The sequence below is a fragment of the Coregonus clupeaformis genome, chromosome 27 (assembly GCF_020615455.1).
Source record: "Coregonus clupeaformis isolate EN_2021a chromosome 27, ASM2061545v1, whole genome shotgun sequence".
Classification (NCBI taxonomy): Eukaryota; Metazoa; Chordata; class Actinopteri; order Salmoniformes; family Salmonidae; genus Coregonus; species Coregonus clupeaformis.
In genome coordinates, this window is record NC_059218.1 from 51,115,596 (window position 1) to 51,140,125 (window position 24,530).

The 24,530-nt window shown below is 45.7% G+C and overlaps 1 protein-coding gene across 2 annotated transcripts in view; it reads right to left on the reverse strand.

The window, feature by feature from the left end:
• Nucleotides 1-12,448: 12,448 nt before the first annotated feature.
• Nucleotides 12,449-24,530, reverse strand: part of si:dkey-183c6.7 (urea transporter 1) — a 40,187-nt gene continuing 28,105 nt past the window's right edge. The window contains exons 6-8 of one of the 2 annotated variants that reach the window (XM_041868399.2): nt 15,558-15,692; nt 13,635-13,684; nt 12,449-13,042 (exon numbers count right to left, since the gene is read on the reverse strand). In XM_041868399.2, coding sequence (XP_041724333.1) covers nt 12,863-13,042; nt 13,635-13,684; nt 15,558-15,692 — 365 coding nt within the window. In that variant the 3' untranslated portion in view covers nt 12,449-12,862. Of the gene's footprint in view, nt 13,043-13,634; nt 13,685-15,557; nt 15,704-24,530 lie in introns of both variants that reach the window. The other variant, XM_041868400.1, reaches the window with a different exon arrangement.

Sequence of the window (24,530 nt, forward strand, 5' to 3'; positions counted from 1 at the left end):
ACCAGGCCCCACTAAAATGTCCCCGATGACCTACACTGTACTCTCTGGTATAACAAACACCCAGGTCCAGATGCAATCTATGAGAAAGCATTATTTAAAACCACAGAAAGGACTATAGCCTTGAAATGGTTTCACTATGACAACACCCACGCAGTAGTGGAGGTGGAAATAGGGCCCCAAAGTCAGAGACTGTTCAGGGAAAGATGGAGCCCACATGTGTCCCTAGCAAAGGAGCCAGCAGAGGACTGGAAAGACATGGGCCAGTGGGTATCCAAGGGTAAGAGGATCACTGATTGGGTCAATATTGTGAGTGGCGATCAACACAGCCCATCCACAGATAGTACATTTAGATGAGAATAGCAGATGCTGAGGAGAGGAATACCTGTTGACAGAACAACAGGAGTCAGATTTAAAAGAAGTTCCAGAGCATTTGTGGTCCCGGGGTCCAGCAGGCGTAGGATTAATAAAAGGGGTAATTCCAGTACAGGTGATACCCAAATCTAATCATAGGCCATATCAGAAGCAATACCCTATGAAACCAGAACCAATAAAAAGGTTTGCAGTTTACCAAGAGCAGATTGGGAGGGACCTTGAGGGAGGGCCAATTCCCGGGGAGATAGTGAGGCCAGAAACAAAGGTGCAGTGTCCTGGAAATCACAGTCTGTTTTTTTTTTTTTCAGTTCTGCTGGGAGTACATTGGATGATGGGGTTTTGTGTTGAATTAGAGACAGTGAGACTATTAGTCAATACCTAGGAGAGAAGAGAGGTTACGGTAGCAAAGACAGACAAGGAGGAAATGGTAATAGTGGAGACAGGAGTGAGTGGAAGTGTTACAATTGTGACAAAACGGGACATTTTGCTAGAGAATGTGAGGAACCGTGTAGTTACTGTGCAAGGAAAGGGCACCAGTTAAGAAACTGTAGGCAGAAGGGGAAGAGAGAAATCAGGAGTCCTCATGACCTGGCTGTTTGGTTGTTGTTTTTTAATTGGGGTTTTCAAATAAAAAACAACACACCTAGTATGATGTTTATAAAGCCTTGTTGTTTCAATTTTGGGGGGTTTTCAGCAGGTCAAGGGTGATAGGTCTTAGAGGAGCACACAGTGGATTTTATGGAGTTTTTTTTTAGGTTTTGGCTGAGCGGGACGGGGTTTGTGTTCTGTTTGGATCTATGTGCTGTACTTTCATCCCCAAACAATACAGCACCGGACGGGTCCGTGACCAAAGCACTTCAGGGACTCAGCACGCTGGCGAACGAACTGGCTGAGAACTCTGGTATTGATAGCTCCCTAAACGGTTAGTTTGATAACATATTTGGTAAATGGAAAACTATTGTTGTAACTATTCTGGGTGAAGTTATAGCTTCTATGGGTATACTTGTTCTTTGTGGATGTTGTCTTATTCCCTGTGTCTGAGGGTTGGTGAGCAAGGCGGTTTCCCAACAGATGGTGAGATACGGCCCAATCCCGGACTCCGACCTAAGGAATGAAGGATATGACCTACCAGGCTTGGTGGAGGGCGACGACGATCCAGATAATTTGAGACTGGATGTTTTCCTAGAACTATAAATCTCTAGTTTAAAAGTTATTGTAATGATCTTTTGTGTATTAAAGTCTCGTTTTAAGTATGATGTACTAGTTACCATTGCTAAAAAAGTAACGTTACGCTTTTAATCGTGGGGTAACACTGATGAACCTGTAATGTTTTTATATGCAAACCAACTTATATACTTCAATGAGTGTGATTCATTTCTATAACAACATATATTTTGTATGTGTGTAATATTTAGTCAAAGGGTGGAATTGATAGATTAATTATTAATGACTAATTATTACACCCTGAAACTGTATATAATGTGTTAGAAATGTGTGAGTGTAGGACCAGTAAAGGCTATGGCATTGAGCCACTATTAAGCAATGTGAGTAAGAGTTAGGCCAGACAACAAAGACAACTGAGAAACTAAGATAAAGAGGCCTCCCAATTTAGGGAGGGGAGAAACTGTTATGAAAACATGGTGCAGAATATTGTGAGAACGGCAATAACTGAGTAATGCAGGGAGTAGGATATGTGTGTGTGTGTGTGTGTGTGTGTGTGTGTGTGTGTGTGTGTGTGTGTGTGTGTGTGTGTGTGTGTGTATGTGTGTATGCATGTGTGTATATGTGTGTGTGTGTGAACTGAAGGTCAGTAGAGCAGTTTTAGAGTGGAAAACTACAGCCCGCCTACAGAGGGAAGGGATTTCTTTTTGTATGACGTATGAGTATAAAAGATGGGCTCTGAAATTGTGATGGCAGAATTCTCAATGAATAAATATCTCTGACTATGCAGACCGGGACTCTGGCCGTTACTTAAATCCCAAAAGACTTACAACCTTTTGGGAGACGCACAGAGACACTAAAATAGTTTGTTAAATAATTCACATAACAGGAGGTTAAAGTATCAAGGGGAGTCTGCGTGTTTTGTTTATCCAAAAGCCATAATAGGGTACCGAGTATTAACCCTGTCCCTAGCAGAAGACATATGAACAAAGAATCAGAGATACCTAACCTTGCCCAGGGGGAAAGATTCCTCCTTCTACCTGGTCGAGGTTCGTTGTTCCATAAGGGAATATACATGTTTGGTATCAAATTGTGGTTTTGCTGCTTAAATCAGCTCTGACTTCTGTCAGTGTTCTAGAAGGAGTGGGGGCTGGTGTGCAATGTGTTAGATGGTGCCAGGGTGCTCCTGATTTACCTCTGACCTGGACTGAGTGTGAAGTAACCTCCTTCACTTCGTACGGTCCAGTCCACCTGGGTTCCAGCCACTTTCTCTTGTGGACTTTTACCCTCACCCAGTCTCCCACTTTTACCTTCAGTGGCAGCGTTACTTCCCGACAGCTCCCCCTCTTGGGCCTTCCGCACCTGAGAAGAGAGTGCTGCAGAAAATTCCGTCAATTTCATCACATAATCAGTCATTTCTATCTGTTGTACATCAAGGGAGGGCATATGACCTCCCTCCCTTGGTGGACCTATGTTAATTTTGTTCCTGCACAAACCTTTGTTATTTTAGCTTTAAATGTTTGGTTGGGACTGTGGATGTTACTGAACCGAATCTGTGCATGATTCGAATCTTACCTCCACCTTTTCCAGGTGTTTGTTGCTAAAATGTGTGGTTGTCAGATCTTATCTGCCTTGGTATACCATATCTGGGTATTAACTTAGTTTGTAGCCACTTAATGACTGACCTATCATCCTCTAATTCTGTAGTTTTCTGTAGGAATTGCCTCTACCCATTTTGAAAACCTGTCTACAGTTTCTGTCATGTGAGGGTGCCACCAGATGTGTGAAACCTTTTGGAGGGTTTTAAACTTCCCCTCATGTGTGGGCCCGTGGGCCTCACTCAACAGAGTTCTAGGCAGAGTCTAGCTAGTGCTACTAATCTTCCATCACGGCACCTCCAGAGTTTTGTCCTGTCCTCTGCCGCCCCCTCTTTCTGTCGTAGGTGGTGGGCACCTTCATGGCCAGAACATGGGTTCCCCCGCCATACCTTGGAACCCTGCAGCTTGGTATTGGGGAGGTGAAAACGTCGGTGCTTGCTGCACCTGGCCTTGATGGTGAGTGGGTGGTGCTTGTGATGGGTATGGGGGTCCTCCCCTTCCACTTCCTCTTCCCCTCCATTGGGGTTGATGGTTAGTTTGTGGGTGTTCCTTACAATCACGCCTAAAATGTCCAGCTCCTCCACAATTGTAACACAGGTAGTTCCCTCCTCTTGGAGGACCTAATGGGGTGCCTTGTTGAGGCCAGGGTTGTGGTTGTGGGACGTAATGTTGTGGGGGAAATGGTGGTTGGGGTTGATATGGGGCAGGTGTTCCCTGGGGAGGGGAGGCTTGTAGTTGGATCATCTGAGAGACAGTCTGAGCTAGGGTTGTTACAACTTGAAAGAGATCAGGTGTTCCATTTTCACCAGGCGTTTCTTCTGCCAGCATTTGTTTCTTTGGTTTTTCTCCTTTTTGGGCCTCCTTTAGTTGGAGTTTCAGTAGTTGTACTTGGAGAGATTGGACCTGACTCTCAGCCCCCCCTTTATCCTTGTTGTGTTGAGTAACATGGTGGTGCACATGTGCGTTGAATTGCGTCAAGGGAAGGGTTGTTAAACCCACTGTTGCACGTAGCTTGGTCTTCACATCCCCTGGGCATCCATTGATCACCATCTCCTTCCACATGTTGAGGGTTGTATCAGTGTGATCAAATGGTTCTTCATTTACTGTCCTCCAGGTAGTTTTGGCTCTGTCTAGATACTCAGCTGGATGCTCTCCTGGGTTGATGGTGAAGGAGGAAAGCAAAGCCTGGTTTCTTTCTGTGGGGTAGGCCCTTCGCAACGCATCCCATAGATTTGTCCTGAAATGATCTAGAGGCAGGGTAGCTGCCCTTCCATCTAGGTTTGCAGCTGTCATGATGCTGGTCATTGTTCCATGATTAGTTGCTCTTGCAACTAATGCCCTCATGTCACCTAGACATAGGTTCAGACCTGATGTGAGGGTCTGTAGTTTGTTCAACCAGGAGGACGCTCCTCCATGCAGACTGGGCATTTGTTCCATTAGTGTAGTCAAATCAGTCATCTTCCATGGTTCATACTCCACATAGGCCGGATTTGCTGCAGGCCTGAGAGGGCACATTCTTGACCTTTCGGTTTCCCAGTCTGTTCTTTGGGGTCCTCCTGTCCTGTTCCTCTCTGCCACTCTGGCTGACCTCCGATGTTGCTCATGTGTTGTGATATCTCTCAAGGTATCTGTCACGTTTGTCACTGTTCCTCTCATTATTCCCTCCACTAGGTACTCGGCCCCTTCGTTCTCACCTGGAGCAAGGAGCACCTCAACTTCAGCTCGGGATCTTCCTAATTGGATTTCCAATTTTTGAATTTCACTTTCTATTTCATCTTCAGTGGGTATCCTTCTGTTTTTATCCAGTCCGCTAATGTAAGCTCTTCTGTCTTCATCATCCTCCATATCCCTGCTTTGATTGCTCAATTGGCCACGCCTTCCCCCTCTAAGGTCCTGTGAAGAATGTTGTCTGAAAAATTCTGGGTTCAGTTGTTGGTGACACCCACTATTCACTCCGCTCACAGGGTTGTTGAAAGAGATCAGGGAGCGACCTCCAGGAGAGGTCGGGTCTCCCCCTTCTTCCCGTCTCAGGGTTTCCCGTTCTTTGGGTTGATATGGAGTGCTGGTAGAGGGCATCTGTTCACACAGCAACTGCCCTCCAGTTATGCCAAAAGTCATGGTGCCTTTCAGGCTTCCTTCTCCTACTGTTAGAACAGGGGCCTGTATTGCAGGCTGAGGCATGGAGAGAAATGGATTGGTTTGGTGGTGTGTCTGAATGTTGTGATCCTGTCCTGGTGTGTATGGTGGGGGCCGAGGTGCCTCCACCGGCACCTGTGGGTATAGTGAGGTGGGGCCAGGAGTGGTGCTGGTGCTGGCCTCTGGGGGAGTTGTTGGAGAACCCTTGAATGGTGTTATCATCTCTACTGGATCTGCAGTGGCCACACACATCGTATCTGATTTCTTTGGTTGCACCCTCCTGCTCTCCTCTAATGCCCATGTCCCTATTCTCAGCTCTTCCTCAGCCCTCTCTCTTTCCTTAGTTCCCTTATTCTTAAACTTATGTTCCTTGTTCTTTCCTTCTTCCTCCCCCTTGGCTTTCTCAACTGCCACTTCTAGACCTTTCTCCATAATCTTGAGTTCTTCCTCCGAGGGAGGTCCCCCTCTGAGGTAACCTGCCTGTGTCCATCTTAACTTCACTTCCTCCCATACTTTTTTAACTTTCTTATACTGTTCTTTTCCCCCTGCTCTCTCTGTCATTCGTTGTTCTAGGTATTCATTAAATTTGGGTTTAGTTGTGTTTGGCCCTGCCATCTTGCTTTCTCTATCTTTATACACTTATCCCGTCCCTGGTATATAAAGGGTTAATTTATATAATTTGTAATGCAATCATTATCATAAAAATCAGATTTCCAGTCACATATACCAATGCAGAAATTAAACCACTGCACACAATACGCTTCAATTGTCTCAGTTCTTGTTCAAGAATATGCACAGATCCAATATCAGTCCCCCCAATCCCTGGTTCCTGAAAGCCTAAGTCAAATTCACTCAATTCCACAGTTTGGTATTCAGTTTCATAAGTCTCACTATAACTTCCTATCATCCATTACACGTTTAAGATAGAACACAGACACGTTAAAATATAAAACACAGCAAATTCCACATAGATCTATACTATGATTCCACTATGCCTTCACATAGATTTAAATTCCACATAGATTAATTAATATAAATCACAGTACGAGATATCTCATGTATGCCTTAATTCATTTAGGATGGAAATTATTTAACAAGTATTCATACTCACGCTCAGTACTACTGATCATAATTTGGTATTGGTCTATAATACAATATGCAAGATTTCGTTTTAACAGGCTCTGCCTACCTTTTTAGAAGAGCGCTCTGATCAGTTTCCTGAGGCAAGACGAATAGTTGATGTCTCCTGGATTATAGGTCACTCTTCCGTCTGTTTTTAGATCGATGATTTGCCTTTTCCTCTCGCACCAACTCTTTAGATCGAATTAAACCATCCTCTGCTACCATTTTGTTGGTGAAACCATAATTTGGAGAGGAAGTACAAAACCATCGACGCTAGACAGAGAGGAAATTGCTTAAGCAAAAGGCAGTTTATTAAAACAGAGATAGCTGGTACTGCTCAAGAATCATGCATGGACCCATTTTCCATTGCCTCTTATGGAGACAGTTGAGAAGGGATCATAAAAAAGAGTTACAGCATTACTTTATACAATGTAACATAGAGGAAGGGGTCCTTCTTCTAGTCCCTTGATTGGTTCCCGAGGCGTAGGAGGCGGGTCTGCTCTGTCCAGAGCAGATACCCCATTGGTGCACGGCAGAGTCCTCTGCCCTTGGCACCCGACCAGTAGAGGGGGGGGTTGAGAATGAGTGTGCGTCCACATTGAGATGTCTGTGTGTGTCCAGGGAACTCCTGAGGAGTATCTGTTGTTTATGGCCGGAGGTGGGGGTGTTGTCTATTATCACATTCCTAGGCCATTTGGTGATAAGATGAGGTTTTCTCTGTCCTTTTGTTCTCTGACCTTTTGCTCTCTGACCTGGCACAGCATTTATTGAAAACAGGCTCCAAATGGGTCTTACAGAACATTTTAGTCAGACCAATCTATAACAAATTATTTTTACTACGACAGTAGCAGCAGTGGAGTCTGAGAAAGCAGGTCTACATGCTTCTCCAATGTGATCACATGCCAGCATGGAACAGTGTTCAGCGATAGCTAATGCCATGGTGGCCTCAGCCCTTTTTGCAGAGTCAATTCTTTTTTAACCATAAATGACATCTTGTTTTGGGTGGAACTGTTATAAGGCTTTACCATTTCAGTATGTTTTTGAGTTGTCATGTGTTTTTTTTTTACATCACTAAGTTTGGCGTAGAAATCAGCCTTACAATACAGGCAGTATGCCCATGTATCATCTCCAATAAACGGCTTCAACCAGCCTTTGAATTCAGGGTTTGATTCCCACTCCTTTCTGTATTTTTGAGGTGTACAGTTTAGACTGAGACATGATGAGCTAGCCAGCTAGATGTTTAGCTTATGTCACAGAGAGGCACACACACAGTGGACGAGGTGAGTAAGTGACTGAGGCTGTGGGAGTCAAATGCAGTGAGTTATTTTTGTGCAGTGATTTATTTTAGACAAAGAACATTTTACATTTATATCCCACCTTGAATGTAAGCCAGGGCGAGATCAGCCAGCGGGGGGCTTCCCGCATTCGCGATTCATTTGCAGTCTGGACGCGGAGGGGTGAACATCTCCTGCTCTGACTGCAGCTGGGAGGGACTGCGCTTTGGGACGGGGGTGGGGCCTGACCGGAGCACCCGCTGCTCGTTGAGAAGAGTAAGAACGATACGTGCTTTCACGATACGTGCTTTCACGTCAGAGTCTCCAAAAATCTCCAATAACACCAGAAAAAGTCGCTAGATTTGTCGCTAGTCGCTTTTTTGAAAATGTGTCGCTAGAGGGGTCTGAATACTCGCTAAATATAGCGACAAAGTCGCTAAGTTGGCAACACTGATTTCAGCAACGTAACGTTACACAGCTGGTTGCATAGTGTCAGCATCACTGGCCTGAATCTATTCTGTACTTAGTCACTCTATTAGTATAATTACTTCCAAAACAACAGAAAATAAAAAAAATTCACTACATGTTTATTGAGTGATTATATTTTATTTCATTCACAGGCTACTTATAAAACCTGGTGGATTTGTTGTTCAGCAGTGTCGTGGGAACCCCTCGCCCATATCAGGAGCAGAAGGCTGAGGCAGTACATGGCCAGGCACCAGGCCCACTTCAGGTTGGTCAAAATACTATCACTTGTCTGTCCTGGAATTCCCCTAACAGCCATTGATGTAATCAGTGCTGTGTGTATCAACTCTACCTTGTTTTTCGACAGATGGAGGACAGGAGAGATAGTTGGTCATGGAGTCCCCTGACTAACAGACAGGTTGATACAGCAGTCTGAACCAGGAGAGACCTTGCACTCAACATTAGAATGATACAAGACACATCTATTACTTTTCATTGTATTTTGTTATTATGGAATTCAATGGTGTGTGTGTGTGTGGGGGGGGGGGGACTGTATCAGCTGTGAATGACAACAGCAGATGAAAGACAGTGTAATATTTGCACATTGTTATATTATCAGAACACAGCTTCTACATTATTATGTGAAGGATGGTTTATTCTACATGGAACTGGTTCACTTGAAAGTTATCAAAGCACTTTGTTTAGAATAATTACATCAGATCAGCAATTGCACTCTTCTCAAATGACCCTGTAGGCTACTGACCGATTCAAAGCTTCCTCCTGGAGGTCCGTAGCTACAGAGTAGTGTGAGAAGAATACCACCTGCCTAGATTTATTGAACTCTGCCTGCACTCCATTCCTCCTGTCACCTGACTGCACCTGTCTATAACATGTAATACATTATATAGATGGAAGGGACTTCATCACCCACTGGAGACTTGGAAGACAGAACGTCACCCAGAGAGCTGTGCATGTCAGTGTGTGTGGTTAGACAGACAAATCCTTAGATTAGACTATAGAAATAGAATAGAATGTCATGCTAGTTCTGGAACAGGTGAGGTTGTACCAAAGATGTTTACAGTGTATGCGCCTTGTTCTATAGTGCCTTCAGAATGTATTCGGACCCTTTTATTTTTTCCACATTTTGTTGTGTTACAAAGTGGGATTAAAGTGTATATCATTGTCAGTTTTTGTCAACGATCTACACATAATGTCAAAGTGGAAGAAATATTCTAACGTTTGTAAAACAAAAAACAAAACAAAAAAACACTAATATACGCTTAAAAGTAGGTGGACACCTGCTCGTCTAACATCTCATTCCAAAATCATGGACATTAATATGGAGTTGGTCCCCCCTTTGCTGCTATAACAGCCTCCAATCTTCTGGGAAGGCTTTCCACTAGATGTTGAAACATTGCTGCGGGGACTTGCTTCAATTCAGCCACAAGAGCATTAGTGAGGTCGGGCACTGATGTTGGACGATTAGGCCTGGCTCGCAGTCGGCATTCCAATTCATCCCAAAGGTTTTCGATTGGGTTGAGGTCAGGGTTCTGTGCAGGCCAGTCAAGTTCTTCCACAATGATCTCGACAAACCATTTCTGTATGGACCTCGCTTTGTGCACGGGGGCATTGTCATGCTGAAACAGGAAAGGGCCTTCCCCGACTGTTGCCACAAAGTTGGAAGCAAAAATGTAATTGTATGCTGTAGCGTTAAGATTTCTCTTCACTGGAACTAAGGGGCCTAGCCCGAACCATGAAAAGCAGTCCGAGACCATTATTCCTCCTCCACCAAACATTACAGTTGGCGATATGCATTGGGGAAGGAAGCGTTCTCCTGACGTCCACAAACCCAGATTCGTCCGTCGGATTGCCAGATGGTGAAGCGTGATTCATCACTCCAGAGAACGTGTTTCCACTGTTCCAGAGTCCAATGGCGGCGAGCTTTACACCACTCCAGCCGACGCTTGGCATTATGCATGGTGATCTTAGGCTTGTGTGTGGCTGCTCGGCCATGGAAACCTATTTCATGAAGCTCCTGAAGAACAGTTACAGTGGGGAAAAAAAGTATTTAGTCAGCCACCAATTGTGCATGTTCTCCCACTTAAAAAGATGAGAGAGGCCTGTAATTTTCATCTGACCATATGACATTCTCCCAATCCTCTTCTGGATCATCCAAATGCACTCTAGCAAACTTCAGACGGGCCTGGACATGTACTGGCTTAAGCAGGGGGACACGTCTGGCACTGCAGGATTTGAGTCCCTGGCGGCGTAGTGTGTTACTGATGGTAGGCTTTGTTACTTTGGTCCCAGCTCTCTGCAGGTCATTCACTAGGTCTCCCCGTGTGGTTCTGGGATTTTTGCTCACCGTTCTTGTGATCATTTTGACCCCACGGGGTGAGATCTTACGTGGAGCCCCAGATCGAGGGAGATTATCAGTGGTCTTGTATGTCTTCCATTTCCTAATAATTGCTCCCACAGTTGATTTCTTCAAACCAAGCTGCTTACCTATTGCAGATTCAGTCTTCCCAGCCTGGTGCAGGTCTACAATTTTGTTTCTGGTGTCCTTTGACAGCTCTTTGGTCTTGGCCATAGTGGAGTTTGGAGTGTGACTGTTTGAGGTTGTGGACAGGTGTCTTTTATACTGATAACAAGTTCAAACAGGTGCCATTAATACAGGTAACGAGTGGAGGACAGAGGAGCCTCTTAAAGAAGAAGTTACAGGTCTGTGAGAGCCAGAAATCTTGCTTGTTTGTAGGTGACCAAATACTTATTTGCCACCATAATTTGCAAATAAATTCATAAAAAATCCTACAATGATTTTCTCAATTTGTCTGTCATAGTTGACGTGTACCTATGATGAAAATTGGCCTCTCTCATCTTTTTAAGTGGGAGAACTTGCACAATTGGTGGCTGACTAAATACTTTTTCCCCCCCACTGTATTCTGCTGACGTTGCTTCCAGAGGTAGTTTGGAACTCGGGAGTGAGTGTTATGGGCTACGCGCCTCAGCACTCTGCAGTCCCGTTCTGTGAGCTTGTCGCGGCTGAGCCGTTGTCGCTCCTAGACGTTTCCACTTCACAATAACAGCACTTACAGTTGACCCGGGGCAGCTCTAACAGGGCTGACTTGTTGGAAAGGTGGCATCCTATGACGGTGCCACGTTGACAGTCACTGAGCTCTTCAGTAAGGCCATTCTAATGCCAATGTTTGTCTGTGGAGATTCCATGGCTGTGTGCTCGATTTTATAAGCCTGTCAGCAACGGGTGTGGCTGAAATAGCCGAATCCACAAATATGAAGGGGTGTCCACATACTTTTGTATATATAGTGTATCTTGATTAGGTATTTAACCTTAAACATGTTAGAATCACCTTAGGCAGCAAATACAGCTGTGAGTCTTTCTGGGTAAGTCTCTACACCTGGATTGTACAATATTTGCACATTATTCTTTTTAAAATTCTTCAAGCTCTGTCAAATTGGTTGTTGATCATTGCTAAACAGCCATTTTCAAGTCTTGCCATAGGATTACCAAGCCGATTTAAGTCCAAACTGTAACCAGGCCACTCAACAACATTCAATGTCGTCTTGGTAAGCAACTCCAGTGTATATGTGGCCTTGTGTTTTAGGTTATTGGCCTGCTGAAAGGTGAATTTGCCTCATGGTGAAAATTCATTAGTGCAGAACGTAGCAAAATATTTTGCAACTGAAAAAACGTTTGCGACGAAAAATATACATTTTTATACAGGCAAGTTCTTCCGTTTCTCCCTTTTTCAGTCTGTTCTCTTCTGTTTGGGGGTCTAGTGAAGACGATCCTACTGTATTCAATTCGAATTGACCCCATCTCATTTTTTAGTTTTTTAAAATAAAAAAAATATAAACTTTGGAAAGATATATCTTATTTTTGCTTTATTTAGAAGTCATTGAAAAAAATATATAATTGTTTCAATTATTGAATTGGAATTTAAGTTTACTTCCTGCACTGATGGTAGCCTAGCGGTTAAGAGTAACCGAAAGGTTGGTGGTTTGAATCCCTGAGCCGGCAAAGTGGGAAAATGTGCTCTTTCTGCCCTTGAGCAAGGCAGTTAACCCCCAATAACAACTACTCCCCGACCGCCGATGTAGTCGTTTACACTTGAAACCGGGCCCTGATCTTTGCAACACCCGGAGAAATGTTTTCATCAGGCCAGGTGGCCGTGTTTCAGGGTTCAAGCAGTGAAAGTGGAAACATTGTTCACTTGACAAGCTTAGTAGTAGGCCTACAGGTTACAGGCTACAATGACAGACAGAGAGACACAATGACAGACAGAGAGACACACATAATATGATTTTTAATCAGCATGTAGTCTATTGTAGCCTACAACACTGAGTCACAGACATTGACTTCAATCTGTCCCTTTATTGGCCCAGTGAAGCGAGAAAGGCTATGTACATCTCCTCCCTTTCTCCCAAAGTGTGCACTTGTCCCTGTGGTTCAGTATTTATCCAGGCAGGTTAAGGAAACTGTTACTGAGGCCTCTTCAGTGTAGGGTGAAGTTGCTCCTAGATGCTGATCCTAGGTCAGTTTTGCATAATTTTTCACACTAACGGTTAAGGTTAGGATCGGGGGGAGGGGAAGCTGATCCTAGATCTGTAGGTTACCGAGGGGAAACTTGCTTACACCTGCCTGGCTCAGAGCGCCATCGTGTGGACAATATTGATATCGACATTTTATGGGTTAAAGCAGGCGTGTGTGTGTGTCTACACATCAGTGCTGTCTGAGGTCTCTCTGGCAGCCCATTGCCTATGACAGTGGATGTTCTGTTCCGGAGCCATGACTCGACCAGTAGGGATGCGGTATGCAGACAGGCTCCGCCCTGTCAGCAGCAGCATCAGAGTGGCGGTCAGAGTCGCTGCCCAACTGCATGCTGGGAGGCCAACCTGGAGAGGGGGAAGAGAGAGTAGGAGAAGAGAGGGAGAGATAGAGGAAACGGTGGGGTGGGGAAATGGGGAGAGAGAGAGAGAGAGAGAGAGAGAGAGAGAGAGAGAGAGAGAGGAAATGGGGAGAGAGAGAGAGAGAGAGAGAGAGGGTAGAGAGAGGTAGAGAGAGGTAGAGAGAGAGAGAGAGAGAAGGAGAGAGAGTTTGAGAGAGAGAGAATGAGGGAAAGAGAGAGTGGTGGTGTAGGGAGAGGGGGGAAGGAAAGAGGGAGAGAGAGGAAGAGGGGGTGAGGAGAGAGAGAGGAAAGAGGGAGAGTGAGCGAGAGAGAGAATGGGGGAGAATGTGAGAGAGAGAGAATGGGGGAGAGAGAGAGAATGGGGGAGAGAGGAAAAATTGATAAAGTAGGAATCATATACTCTTAAGAGGAAAAAGTAGAACCTTTAGAAGTTATAACCATGCTTTAGGAGTTATAACCATGCTTTAGAAGTTATAACCATGCTTTAGGAGTTATAACCATGCTTTAGGAGTTATAACCATGCTTTAGGTGTTATAGCCATGCTTTAGGAGTTATAGTGTGTATGTTTGATGACTCACCGTTCCAAGTAGATTGCTCAGGGCGATATCAGCATACGCAGAAAGAAAGGCTGGGGGCAGAGGAGACAGTTTATGTACCATTCTACACACCGTACACACACACACACACACACACACACACACATGGTTTCTGACGTGAATAGCAGAGTAGACATTGCTGTCCTTTGATGTTGATGATGGCTACGTTCCAAATGCAACCTTATTCCCTACGTAGTGCCCGGGCCCTGGTCAAAAGTAGTGTACTATATAATGAATAGGGTGCCATTTGGGATGCAAACCCAGTCTCTGGATGAGGGTCTGATTTACGTAATGTGAATAGATTATCTCTTTACTAATGAGCCTCAAACCTTATCAGAAACAATCTCCTGTGTGTGTGTGTGTGTGTGTGTGTGTGTGTGTGTGTGTGTGATGGAGCACTGCAAAAACAATGAAATTACACAATTACTTCCTGATTACCCATTTACAGGAATCAGATGCATTCACTGAAGAGGGATGGAGAGGAGAGAGGGATGGAGAGGAGAGAGGGAAGCAGAGGAGAGAGGGAAGGAGAGGAGAGAGGGAAGGAGAGGAGAGAGGGAAGGGGAGGAGAGAGGGATGGAGAGGAGAGAGGGAAGGAGAGGAGAGAGGGAAGGAGAGGAGAGAGGGAAGGAGAGGAGAGAGGGAAGGGGAGGAGAGAGGGATGGAGAGGAGAGAGGGATGGAGAGGAGAGAGGGAAGGGAGAGGAGAGAGGGAAGGAGAGGAGAGTGGGAAGGGGAGGAGAGAGGGAAGGAGAGGAGAGAGGGAAGCAGAGGAGAGAGGGATGGAGAGGAGAGAGGGAAGGAGAGGAGAGAGGGGAGGAGAGGAGAGAGGGAAGGAGAGGAGAGAGGGAAGCAGAGGAGAGAGGGAAGGGGAGGAGAGAGGGAAGGAGAGGAGAGAGGGGAGGAGAGGAGAGAGGGAAGGAGAGGAGAGAGGGAAGGAGAGGAGAGAGGGAAGGGGAGGAGAGAGGGAAGGAGAGGAGAGAGGGAAGGAGAGGAGAGAGGGAAGCAGAGGAGAGAGGGAAGGAGAGGAGAGAGGGATGGAGAGGAGAGAGGGAAGCAGAGGAGAGAGGGAAGGGGAGGAGAGAGGGAAGGAGAGGAGAGAGGGAAGGGGAGGAGAGAGGGATGGAGAGGAGAGCGGGAAGGGGAGGAGAGAGGGAAGGAGAGGAGAGAGGGAAGGAGAGGAGAGAGGGAAGCAGAGGAGAGAGGGAAGGAGAGGAGAGAGGGAAGGGGAGGAGAGAGGGAAGGAGAGGAGAGAGGGAAGGAGAGGAGAGAGGGAAGCAGAGGAGAGAGGGAAGGAGAGGAGAGAGGGAAGGGGAGGAGAGAGGGGAGGAGAGGAGAGAGGGAAGGAGAGGAGAGAGGGAAGGAGAGGAGAGAGGGATGGAGAGGAGAGAGGGAAGCAGAGGAGAGAGGGAAGGGGAGGAGAGAGGGAAGGAGAGGAGAGAGGGAAGGAGAGGAGAGAGGGAAGGAGAGGAGAGAGGGAAAGAGAGGAGAGAGGGAAGCAGAGGAGAGAGGGAAGGAGAGGAGAGAGGGAAGGGGAGGAGAGAGGGAAGGAGAGGAGAGAGGGAAGGAGAGGAGAGAGGGAAGGAGAGGAGAGAGGGATGGAGAGGAGAGAGGGAAGGAGAGGAGAGAGGGAAGCAGAGGAGAGAGGGAAGGAGAGGAGAGAGGGAAGGGGAGGAGAGAGGGAAGGAGAGGAGAGAGGGAAGGGGAGGAGAGAGGGAAGGAGAGGAGAGAGGGAAGGAGAGGAGAGAGGGAAGGAGAGGAGAGTGGGATGGAGAGGAGAGAGGGAAGGAGAGGAGAGAGGGAAGGAAAGGAGAGAGGGAAGGAGAGGAGAGAGAGAAGGAAAGGAGAGAGGGAAGGAGAGGAGAGAGGGAAGGGGTGGACGAGCGAAGAGGAGAATATGTCTCACCGCTGGCGATAGAGAAGAGGTGTGTTCTCCAGCTGAAGGTAAAGAACAGTCCTCCCACGGCCATACAACCCAGAGCTCCATTAAACCCTGACAGCCCGGAGTACAGGGCCCCGTGATGCACGGACACTGACAGACCTGTAGACACACTGTATTATTCTGTCAGATATGGTGTCACTCAGGCCCAGAGTGAGAGTTAAATGTGTGAATGTGCAGTACCAGACGTGTCCAGGGGGAGGAGATAGATACTCAATTATATTTTCCCTCTCTTCCTCTCCCTCCCTGTCCTTGTCTTCCCTTTTTACTGACTCTACCTCTCACTCCCTTTCCCCCTCCCCCCTCTCCCTGTCTCCTTCGCTCCCCCTCACTCCATCTTCCCGAGTGGCGCAGTGGTCTAAGGCACTGCATCGCAGTTCTAGCTGTGCCACTAGAGATCCTGGTTCGAATCCAGGCTCTGTCGTAGCCGTCCTCGACCGGGAGACCCAAGGGGCGGCGCACAATTGGCCCAGCGTCGTCTAGGGGAGGGAATGGCCGGCAGGGATGTAGCTCAGTTGGTAGAGCATAGCGTTTGCAATGCCAGGGTTGTGGGTTCGATTCCCACGGGGGGCCAGTATGAAAAAAAATTAGCAATAATGTATGCACTCACTAACTGTAAGTCGCTCTGGATAAGAGCGTTTGCTAAATGACTAAAATCTTTATCTCTCAATGTTAGCTATCTCCATAGTAGTAGTATATTTGAATGGATGTCAATAACTAACCCACCACACTGTAATAGGCCAAAGAGTTAAATGTTTGTCTCATCTGACCACAGAATCTTTTGCCTTATGCTCTCAGTCGTTCAGGTACCTTTTTTGCAAACTCCAGGTGTGCTGTCATATGCCTTTTTCTCAGGAGTGGCTCCCATCTGGCCACTCCCATAAAGTCCAGATTGGTGAAGTGCTGTAGAGACTGTTGTTCTTCAAAACAAATAACATTTTATTTGTCACATGCGCCGAATACAACAGGTATAGATGTGAATGGGGGCGTGTTCGGCCCTCCTTTTCCTGTAGTCCACGATCATCTCCTTTGTCTTGCTCACGTTGAGGGAGAGGTTGTTGTCCTGGCACCACATTTCCAGGTCTCTGACCTCCTCCCTATAGGCTGTCTCATCGTTGTCGGTGATCAGGCCTACCACTGTTGTGTCGTCAGCAAATGTAATGATGGTGTCGGAGTCGTGCCTGGCCATGCAGTCATGGGTGAACAGGGAGTACAGGAGGGGACTGAGCACGCACCCCTGACGGGCCCCTGTGTTGAGGATCAGCGTGGCAGATGTGTTATTACCTACCCTTACCACCTGGGGGCGGCCTGTCAGGAAGTCGAGGATCCAGTTGCAGAGGGAGGTGTTTAGACCCAGGGTCCTTAGCTTAGTGATGAGCTTTGAGGGCACTATGGTGTTGAACGCTGAGCAGTAGTCAATGAATAGCATTCTTACGTAGGTGTTCCTTTTGTCCAGGTGGGAAAGGGCAGTGTGGAGTTCGATAGAGATTGCATCATCTGTGGATCTGTTGGGGCGGTGTGCAAATTGGAGTGGGTCTAGGGTTTCTGGGATATTGGTGTTGATGTGAGCCACGACCAGCCTTTCAAAGCACTTCATGGCTACAGACGTGAGTGCTACGGGTCGGTAGTCATTTAGAAAGGTTATCTTAGTGTTCTTGGGCACAGGGACTATGGTGGTCTGCTTGAAACATGTTGGTATTACAGACTCAGTCCGGGACGTGTTGAAAATGTCAGTGGAGACACTTGCCAGTTGGTCAGCGCATGCTCGGAGTACACGTCCTGGTAATCCGTCTGGCCCTGCGGCCTTGTGAATGTTGACCTGCTTAAAAGTCTTACTCACATCGGCTACGGAGAGCGTGATCACATAGTCATCCGGAACAGCTGATGCTCTCATGCATGCTTGAGTGTTAATAATAATAATAATAATAATAAGCCACTTAGCAGACGCTTTTATCCAAAGCGACTTACAGTCATGCGTGCATACATTTTTGTGTATGGGTGGTCCCGGGGATCGAACCCACTACCCTGGCGTTACAAGCGCCATGCTCTACCAGCTGAGCTACAGAGGAGCGTAGAAGCGATTTAGCTCGTCGGGTAGACTTGTGTCACTGGGCAGCTCGCGGCTGTGCTTCCCTTTGTAGTTTGCAAGCCCTGCCACATCCGTGTAGTATGATTCAATCTTAGTCCTGTATTGAGTCTTTGCCTGTTTGATGGTTCGTCGGAGGGCATAACGGGATTTCTTATAAGCATCCGGGTTAGAGTCCTGCTCCTTGAAAGCGGCAGCTCTACCCTTTAGCTCGGTGCGGATGTTGCCTGTAATCCATGGCTTCTGGTTGGGGTATGTACGTACGGTCACTGTTGGGACGATGTCATCGATGCACTTATTGATGAAGCCAGTGACTGATGTGGTGTACTCCTCAATGCTATCGAAAGAATCCCGGAACATATTCCAGTCTGTGCTAGCAAAACAGTCCTGTAGCTTAGCATCTGCGTCATCTGACCACTTCCTTATTAACCGAGTCACTGGTGCTTCCTGCTTTAGTTTTTGCTTATAAGCAGGAATCAGGAGGATAGAGTTATGGTCAGATTTGCCAAATGGAGGGTGAGGGAGAGCTTTGTATGCATCTCTGTGTGTGGAGTAAAGGTGGTCTAGAGTTTATTTTCCCTCTGGTTGCACATTTAACATGCTGGTAGAAATTAGGTAGAACGGATTTAAGTTTCCCTGCATTAAAGTCCCCGGCCACTAGGAGCGCTGCCTCTGGATGAGCGTTTTCCTGTTTTCTTATGGCCGTATGCAGCTCATTGAGTGCAATCTTAGTGCCAGTATCGGTTTGTGGTGGTAAATAGACAGCTACAAAAAATATAGATGAAAACTCTCTTGGTAAATAGTGTGGTCTACAGCATGAGATACTCTACCTCAGGCGAGCAAAACCTCAAGACTTCCTTAGTATTAGATTTTATGCACCAGCTGTTGTTTACAAATATACACAGACCGCCAAACCTCGTCTTACCGGACGTAGCAGTTCTGTCCTGCCGATGCACGGAAAACCCAGCCAACTGTATATTATCCGCGTTGTCGTTCAGCCACGACTCGCTGAAACATAAGATATTACAGTTTTTAATGTCCCCTTGGTAGGATAGTCTCGAACGGAACTCATCCAGTTTATTCTCCAGTGATTGCACGTTGGCCAATAGAACGGAGTGTAGAGGCGGGTTACCCACTCGCCAACGAATACTCACAAGGCACCCCGATCTCCAGCCCCTGTACCTCCGTCTTTTCTTCACGCGAATGATGGGGATTTGGGCCTGGTCTCGGAGAAACAGTATATCCTTCACGTCCGACTCATTAAATAAAACATCTTTGTCCAGTTCGAGGTGAGTAATCGCTGTTCTGATATCCAGAATCTCTTTTCGGTCATAAGAGATGGTAGCAGCAACATTATGTACAAAATAAGTTACAAACAATGCGAAAAAATACACAAAATAGCACAGTTGGTTAGGAGCCCATGGAACGACAGCCATCCCCTCCGGCCCCATTGTATGGTAAAGGAACTCTAGTTCTGTCAGAGTGGTCATTGGGTTCTTGGTCACCTCCCTGACCAAGGTCCTTCTTGCCCGGTTGCTCAGTGTTGGTCGGACGGCCAGCTCTAGGCAGAGTCTGGGTCGTTCCATATTTTTTCTCTTTCCCAATGATGGAGACCACTGTGCTCTTGGAAACTTTCAACACTCTAGAAATTGTTTTATACCCTTCCCAAGACAGTGCCTTTTAAAAGTATTCAGACCCCTTGACTTTTTCCACATTTTGTTAGGTTACAGCCTTATTCTAAAATTGATTACATTGTTTTTTTCCCTCATCAATCTACACAAAATACCCCATAATGACAAAGCAAAAACAGGTTTTTAGAAATGTTTGCAAATGTATTAAAAATAGAGAACTGAAATATCACATTTACATAAGTTTTCAGACCCTTTACTCAGTACTTTGTTGAAGTACCTTTGGCAGTGATTACAGCCTCGAGTCTTCTTGGGTATAATGCTACAAGCTTGGCACACCTGTATTTGGGGAGTTTCTATGCAGATCCTCTCAAGCGCTGCACAGCTATTTTCAGGTCTCTCCAGAGATGTTTGAATGGGTTCAAGTCCGGGCTCTGGCTGGGCCACTCAAGGACATTCAGAGACTTGTCCCAAAGCCACTCCTGCATTATCTTGGCTGTGTGCTAAGGGTCGTTGTCCTGTTGGAAGGTGAACCTTCGCCCCAGTCTGAGGTCCTGAGTGCTCTGGAGCAGGTTTTCATCAAGGATCTCTTTGTACTTTGCTCCGTTCATCTTTGCCTCGATCCTGACTAGTCTTACAGTCCCTGCCGCTGAAAAACATCCCCACAGCATGATGCTGCCACCACCATGCTTCACCATAGGGATGGTGCCAGGTTTCCTCCAGATGTGACGCTTGGCATTCAGGCCAAAGAGTTCAATCTTGGTTTCATCAGACCAGAGAATCTTGTTTCTCAAGGTCTGAGAGTCTTTAGGTGCCCTTTGGCAAACTCCAAGCGGGCTGTCATGTGCCATTTACAGAGGAGTGGCTTCCGCCTGGCCACACTACCATAAAGGCCTGATTGGTGGAGTGCTGCAGAGACGGTTGTCCTTCTGGAAGGTTCTCTCATCTCCACAGAGGAACTCTAGAGCTCTGTCAGAGTGACCATCGGGTTGTTGGCAACCTCCCTGACCAAGGCTCTTCTCCCCCGATTGCTCAATTTGACCTCGACACAATCTTGTCTCAGAGCTCTAAGAACAATTTTTTCGACCTCATGGCTTGGTTTTTGCTCTGACATGCACTGTCAACTGTGGGACCTTTTATATAGACAGGTGTGTGCCTTTCCAAATCATGTCCAATCAATTGAATTTACCACAGGTGGACTCCAAGTTGTAGAAACATCTCAAGGATGATCAATGGAAACAGGATGCACCTGAGCTCAGTTTTGAGTCTCATAGCAAAGGGTCAAAATACTTATGTAAATAACGTATTTCAGTTTTTTAAATTGTTTTATAAATTTGAAATAATTTCTAAAAACCTATTTTTGCTTTGTCATTATGGGGTATTGTGTGTAGATTGCTGAGGACTTTTTATTTATTTAATCTATTTTAGAATAAGGCTGTAACGTAACAAAATGTGGAAAAAGTCAATGGGTCTGAATACTTTCCGAAGGCACTTTATGCCTCATCACAATCTCAGAGATCTACAGGCAGTTCCATGGACTTCATGGTAGAGTTTCTGCTCTGACCTGCACTGTCAACTGTGGGACATAGCAAATGGGTGTGAATACTTATGTACATTTGATATTTCTGTATTTCCTTTTCAATAAATGTGCAAAAATAAATTAAAACATGTTTTCACTTTGTCATTATGGGGTATTGTGTGTAGATGGGTGAGAAAAAGTATCTATTTAATCCATTCTGAATTCAAGCTGCACACAACAAAATGTGGAATAAGTCAAGGGGTATGAATACTTTCTGAAGGCACTGTAGCCAAAACATTTTTTTTTTCAGCCGGCCCATCTAACATAAACTGCTCAGTTCTGCCTCCTGGGAAAGACTCGTGACAATAAACATCAACCTGCGTCTGGTCACTGAATCGGTCTCTTCATCTGCCACATATATACTCAATGAATAGACACACGACTACAATGCTAGAGAACAGCGAACAGATACCAATACATAGACTCCAATGAATAGATAACCAATAGAATAGTGAATAGATAAGTCGCTCTGGATAAGAGCGTCTGCTAAACGACTTAAATGTAAATGTAAATAACCAATAGAATAGTGAATAAGTAACCAATAGAAATAGATAAACTCCCCTCCCCTCCCCTCCCATCCCCTCCCCTCCCCTCCCCTCCCCTCCCCTCCTCTCCTCTGCGAAGACTCAGTTACAAGCCAGAGTAGCTCTCCACTTACACTGAAGTCTACTACAGGAGAAAACCCTATTTTTCAGGGCCATTCGTCTTTCCTCCACGCTCTCTCTCTCTCTACCACTCTCTCTCTCTACTGCTCACTCCTTTTGTTCATCTCCACACCTTTCTCTCATCTGCCCTCGTCTCTCCTATGTGTGCGTGTGTGTATGTGTTTACAGACATCTGTATGTTAGCAATCGTCTCCGACACATTCTTGTAGATAGTCTGTCTGTCTGTCTCTTCGTCAATCTGTCTATCTTTCTATCTGTCTGGTTGCTTTGTTAGATATAAATAAGACAGTTGTCTGGACGATAGTATTGATTTGTCTGGGAGCTCTGTTGGTCTGTCTGTGTGTGTGTGTGTGTGTGTGTGTGTGTGTGGGTGTGTGTGTGTGTGTGTGTGTGTGTGTGTGTCGGGAAACGGCATTGCGTCATTGGATATCCGTAACCTACATAGATTTTTGTTTTCCTACTCTCAATCTCTGAGGTTTCCATGGTTACAACCCTGAATATACGTGTGTGTCTGCGTATCTGTGTGTGTGCGCATGCTTACATTCGTGTGTGCGTGTGTAGTTTGAGTCTATTTTATCTTTCAACTTCGATACATACACAGGATTTGTAGAGGTGATTGCTAAGTTGTCTCCTCTTTACGCCCTATCTCTCTACAGTGCATTCGGAAAGTATTCAGACCCCTTCACCTTTTCCACATTTTGTTAAGTTACAGCCTTATTCTAAAATTGATTAAATTATTTTTTTTCCTCATCAATCTACACACAATATGCCATCATAACAAAGCGAAAACAGGTTTAAAGATGTTTTATTATTATTATTAAATAAATTACAGAAATACCTTATTTACATAAGTATTCAGACCCTTTACTATGAGACTCGAAATTGAGCTCAGGTGCATCCTGTTTCCATTGATCATCCTTGAGATGTTTCTACAACCTGATTGGAGTCCACCTGTGGTAAATCCAATTGATTGGACATCATTTGGAAAGGCACACGCCTGTCTGTATAAGGTCCCACAGTTGACAGTACATGTCAGAGCAAAAACCAAGCCATGAGGTCGAAGGAATTGTCTGTGGAGCTCCGAGACAGGATTGTGTTGAGGCACAGATCTGGGGAATTGTACCGAAAAATTTCCACAGCATTGAAGATCCCCAAGAACACAGTGGCCTCCATCATTTTTAAATGGAAGTAGTTTGGAACCACCAAGACTCTTCCTAGAGCTGGCCGCCCAGCCATACTGAGCAATCGGGGGAGAAGGGCCTTGGTCAGGGAGGTGACCAAGAACCCATTGGTAAATTTGACAGAACTCCATAGTTCCTCTGTGGAGATGGAAGAATCTTCCAGAAGGACAACCATCTCTGCAGCACTCCACCAATAAGGCCTTTATGGTAGAGTGGCCAGACGGAAGCCACTCCTCAGTAAAAGTCACATGACAGCCCGCTTGGAGTTTGCCAAAAGCCACCTAAAGGACCCTCAGACCATGAGAAACAAGATTCTCTGGAAAGTGGTGTTGGGGGAAAAACATACAACATTATAAAATCCATGTACACAAACAACAACTGTGCAGTTAAAATTGGCAAACAACACACACATTTCTTTCCACAGGGCCGTGGGGTGAGACAGGGATGCAGCTTGAGCCCCACCCTCTTCAACATATATATCAACGAATAGGCGAGGGCACTAGGACAGTCTGCAGCACCTGAAGTCAAATGTCTGCTGTTTGCTGATGATCTGGTGCTTCTGTCCCCAACCAAGGAGGGCCTACAGCAGCACCTAGATCTTCTGCACAGACCTGGGCCCTGGGCCTTGACAGTAAATCTCAGTAAGACAAAAATAAAGGTGTTCCAAAAAAGGTCCAGTTGCCAGGACCACAAATGCAAATTCCATCTAGACACCGTTGCCCTAGAGCAGTGGTTCCCAACCTTTTTTCCTTTGAGCCCCCCTACTTGTATCTAAGAAAAGCTGAGTCCCCCCCCCCACAAGAAAAGCTGAGCCCCCCCAAAAAAATAAAAAAATAATAATAAAGTGATTCATTCTAAATCTTTATTGGCAAAAATGTACATCATAGTTTTTCTTTCCTTATCTCTTTGGTTTGCCCTGGTTATCTTTGTGTATAATCAACTGTAGGCCCATACACACACATTGTTACCAAAATAATAATAATGATTCATTATCAGCATAATAAGTGATTAACAGCACCTGTATAGCTCTGTCCTAGATCTATATATATACAGTATATATCTATATAGAAGGATATAAGGGTCCATCACCCATGATTCCTTTGTCCTAGATCTCCCTCAGACCAATTAACTGAAACGTGGCAGTTTGTTGCATACACACATGCACATCATGTGAACACTGGTTTTGACACAGCTATAACGTATGTGTTATAAAAATAAAAATAAGTAACAATAACAAACAGTACGTTACAATCAATAACTTGTTCCTTCCTTAAGAAATGAATGGCCACCTTGGGGCCTGCATACCTCTGACCAGGGATGGGATGTCAGATGTGATGCTAGTGACAGCCAGCCTGAAGTCCTGGTGGACATGGAGCCTGTTACGGTCTTCTGGTTGTCATGGAGCCTGTTACGGTCTTCTGGTTGTCATGGAGCCTGTTACGGTCTTCTGGTTGTCATGGAGCCTGTTACGGTCTTCTGGTTGTCATGGAGCCTGTTACGGGCTTTTGTTTTTATTTTTAGAAGCGCGCTGAAGGCCGTCTCAGAAAGGTACGTAGTGCTGAATGGTAGAATAACCCTTGTAGCTGCGTGTTTGGCCAGTCTGGGTGTAACAGCGTGTCCTTTGACAATCCAAAACATTTTGTATCCGTTCTCGTGGAAATATTTATTTGACATAGAATCGGCTTGAAGGTCAGCAAGCTCATCTTCACAGCCGAGGTATTCCACATCCACGAGACTGCAAATATAAGGGTCCAGCACCCACGATTCCTTTGATAAGTATTCGTCAACATCGGCAAAACAG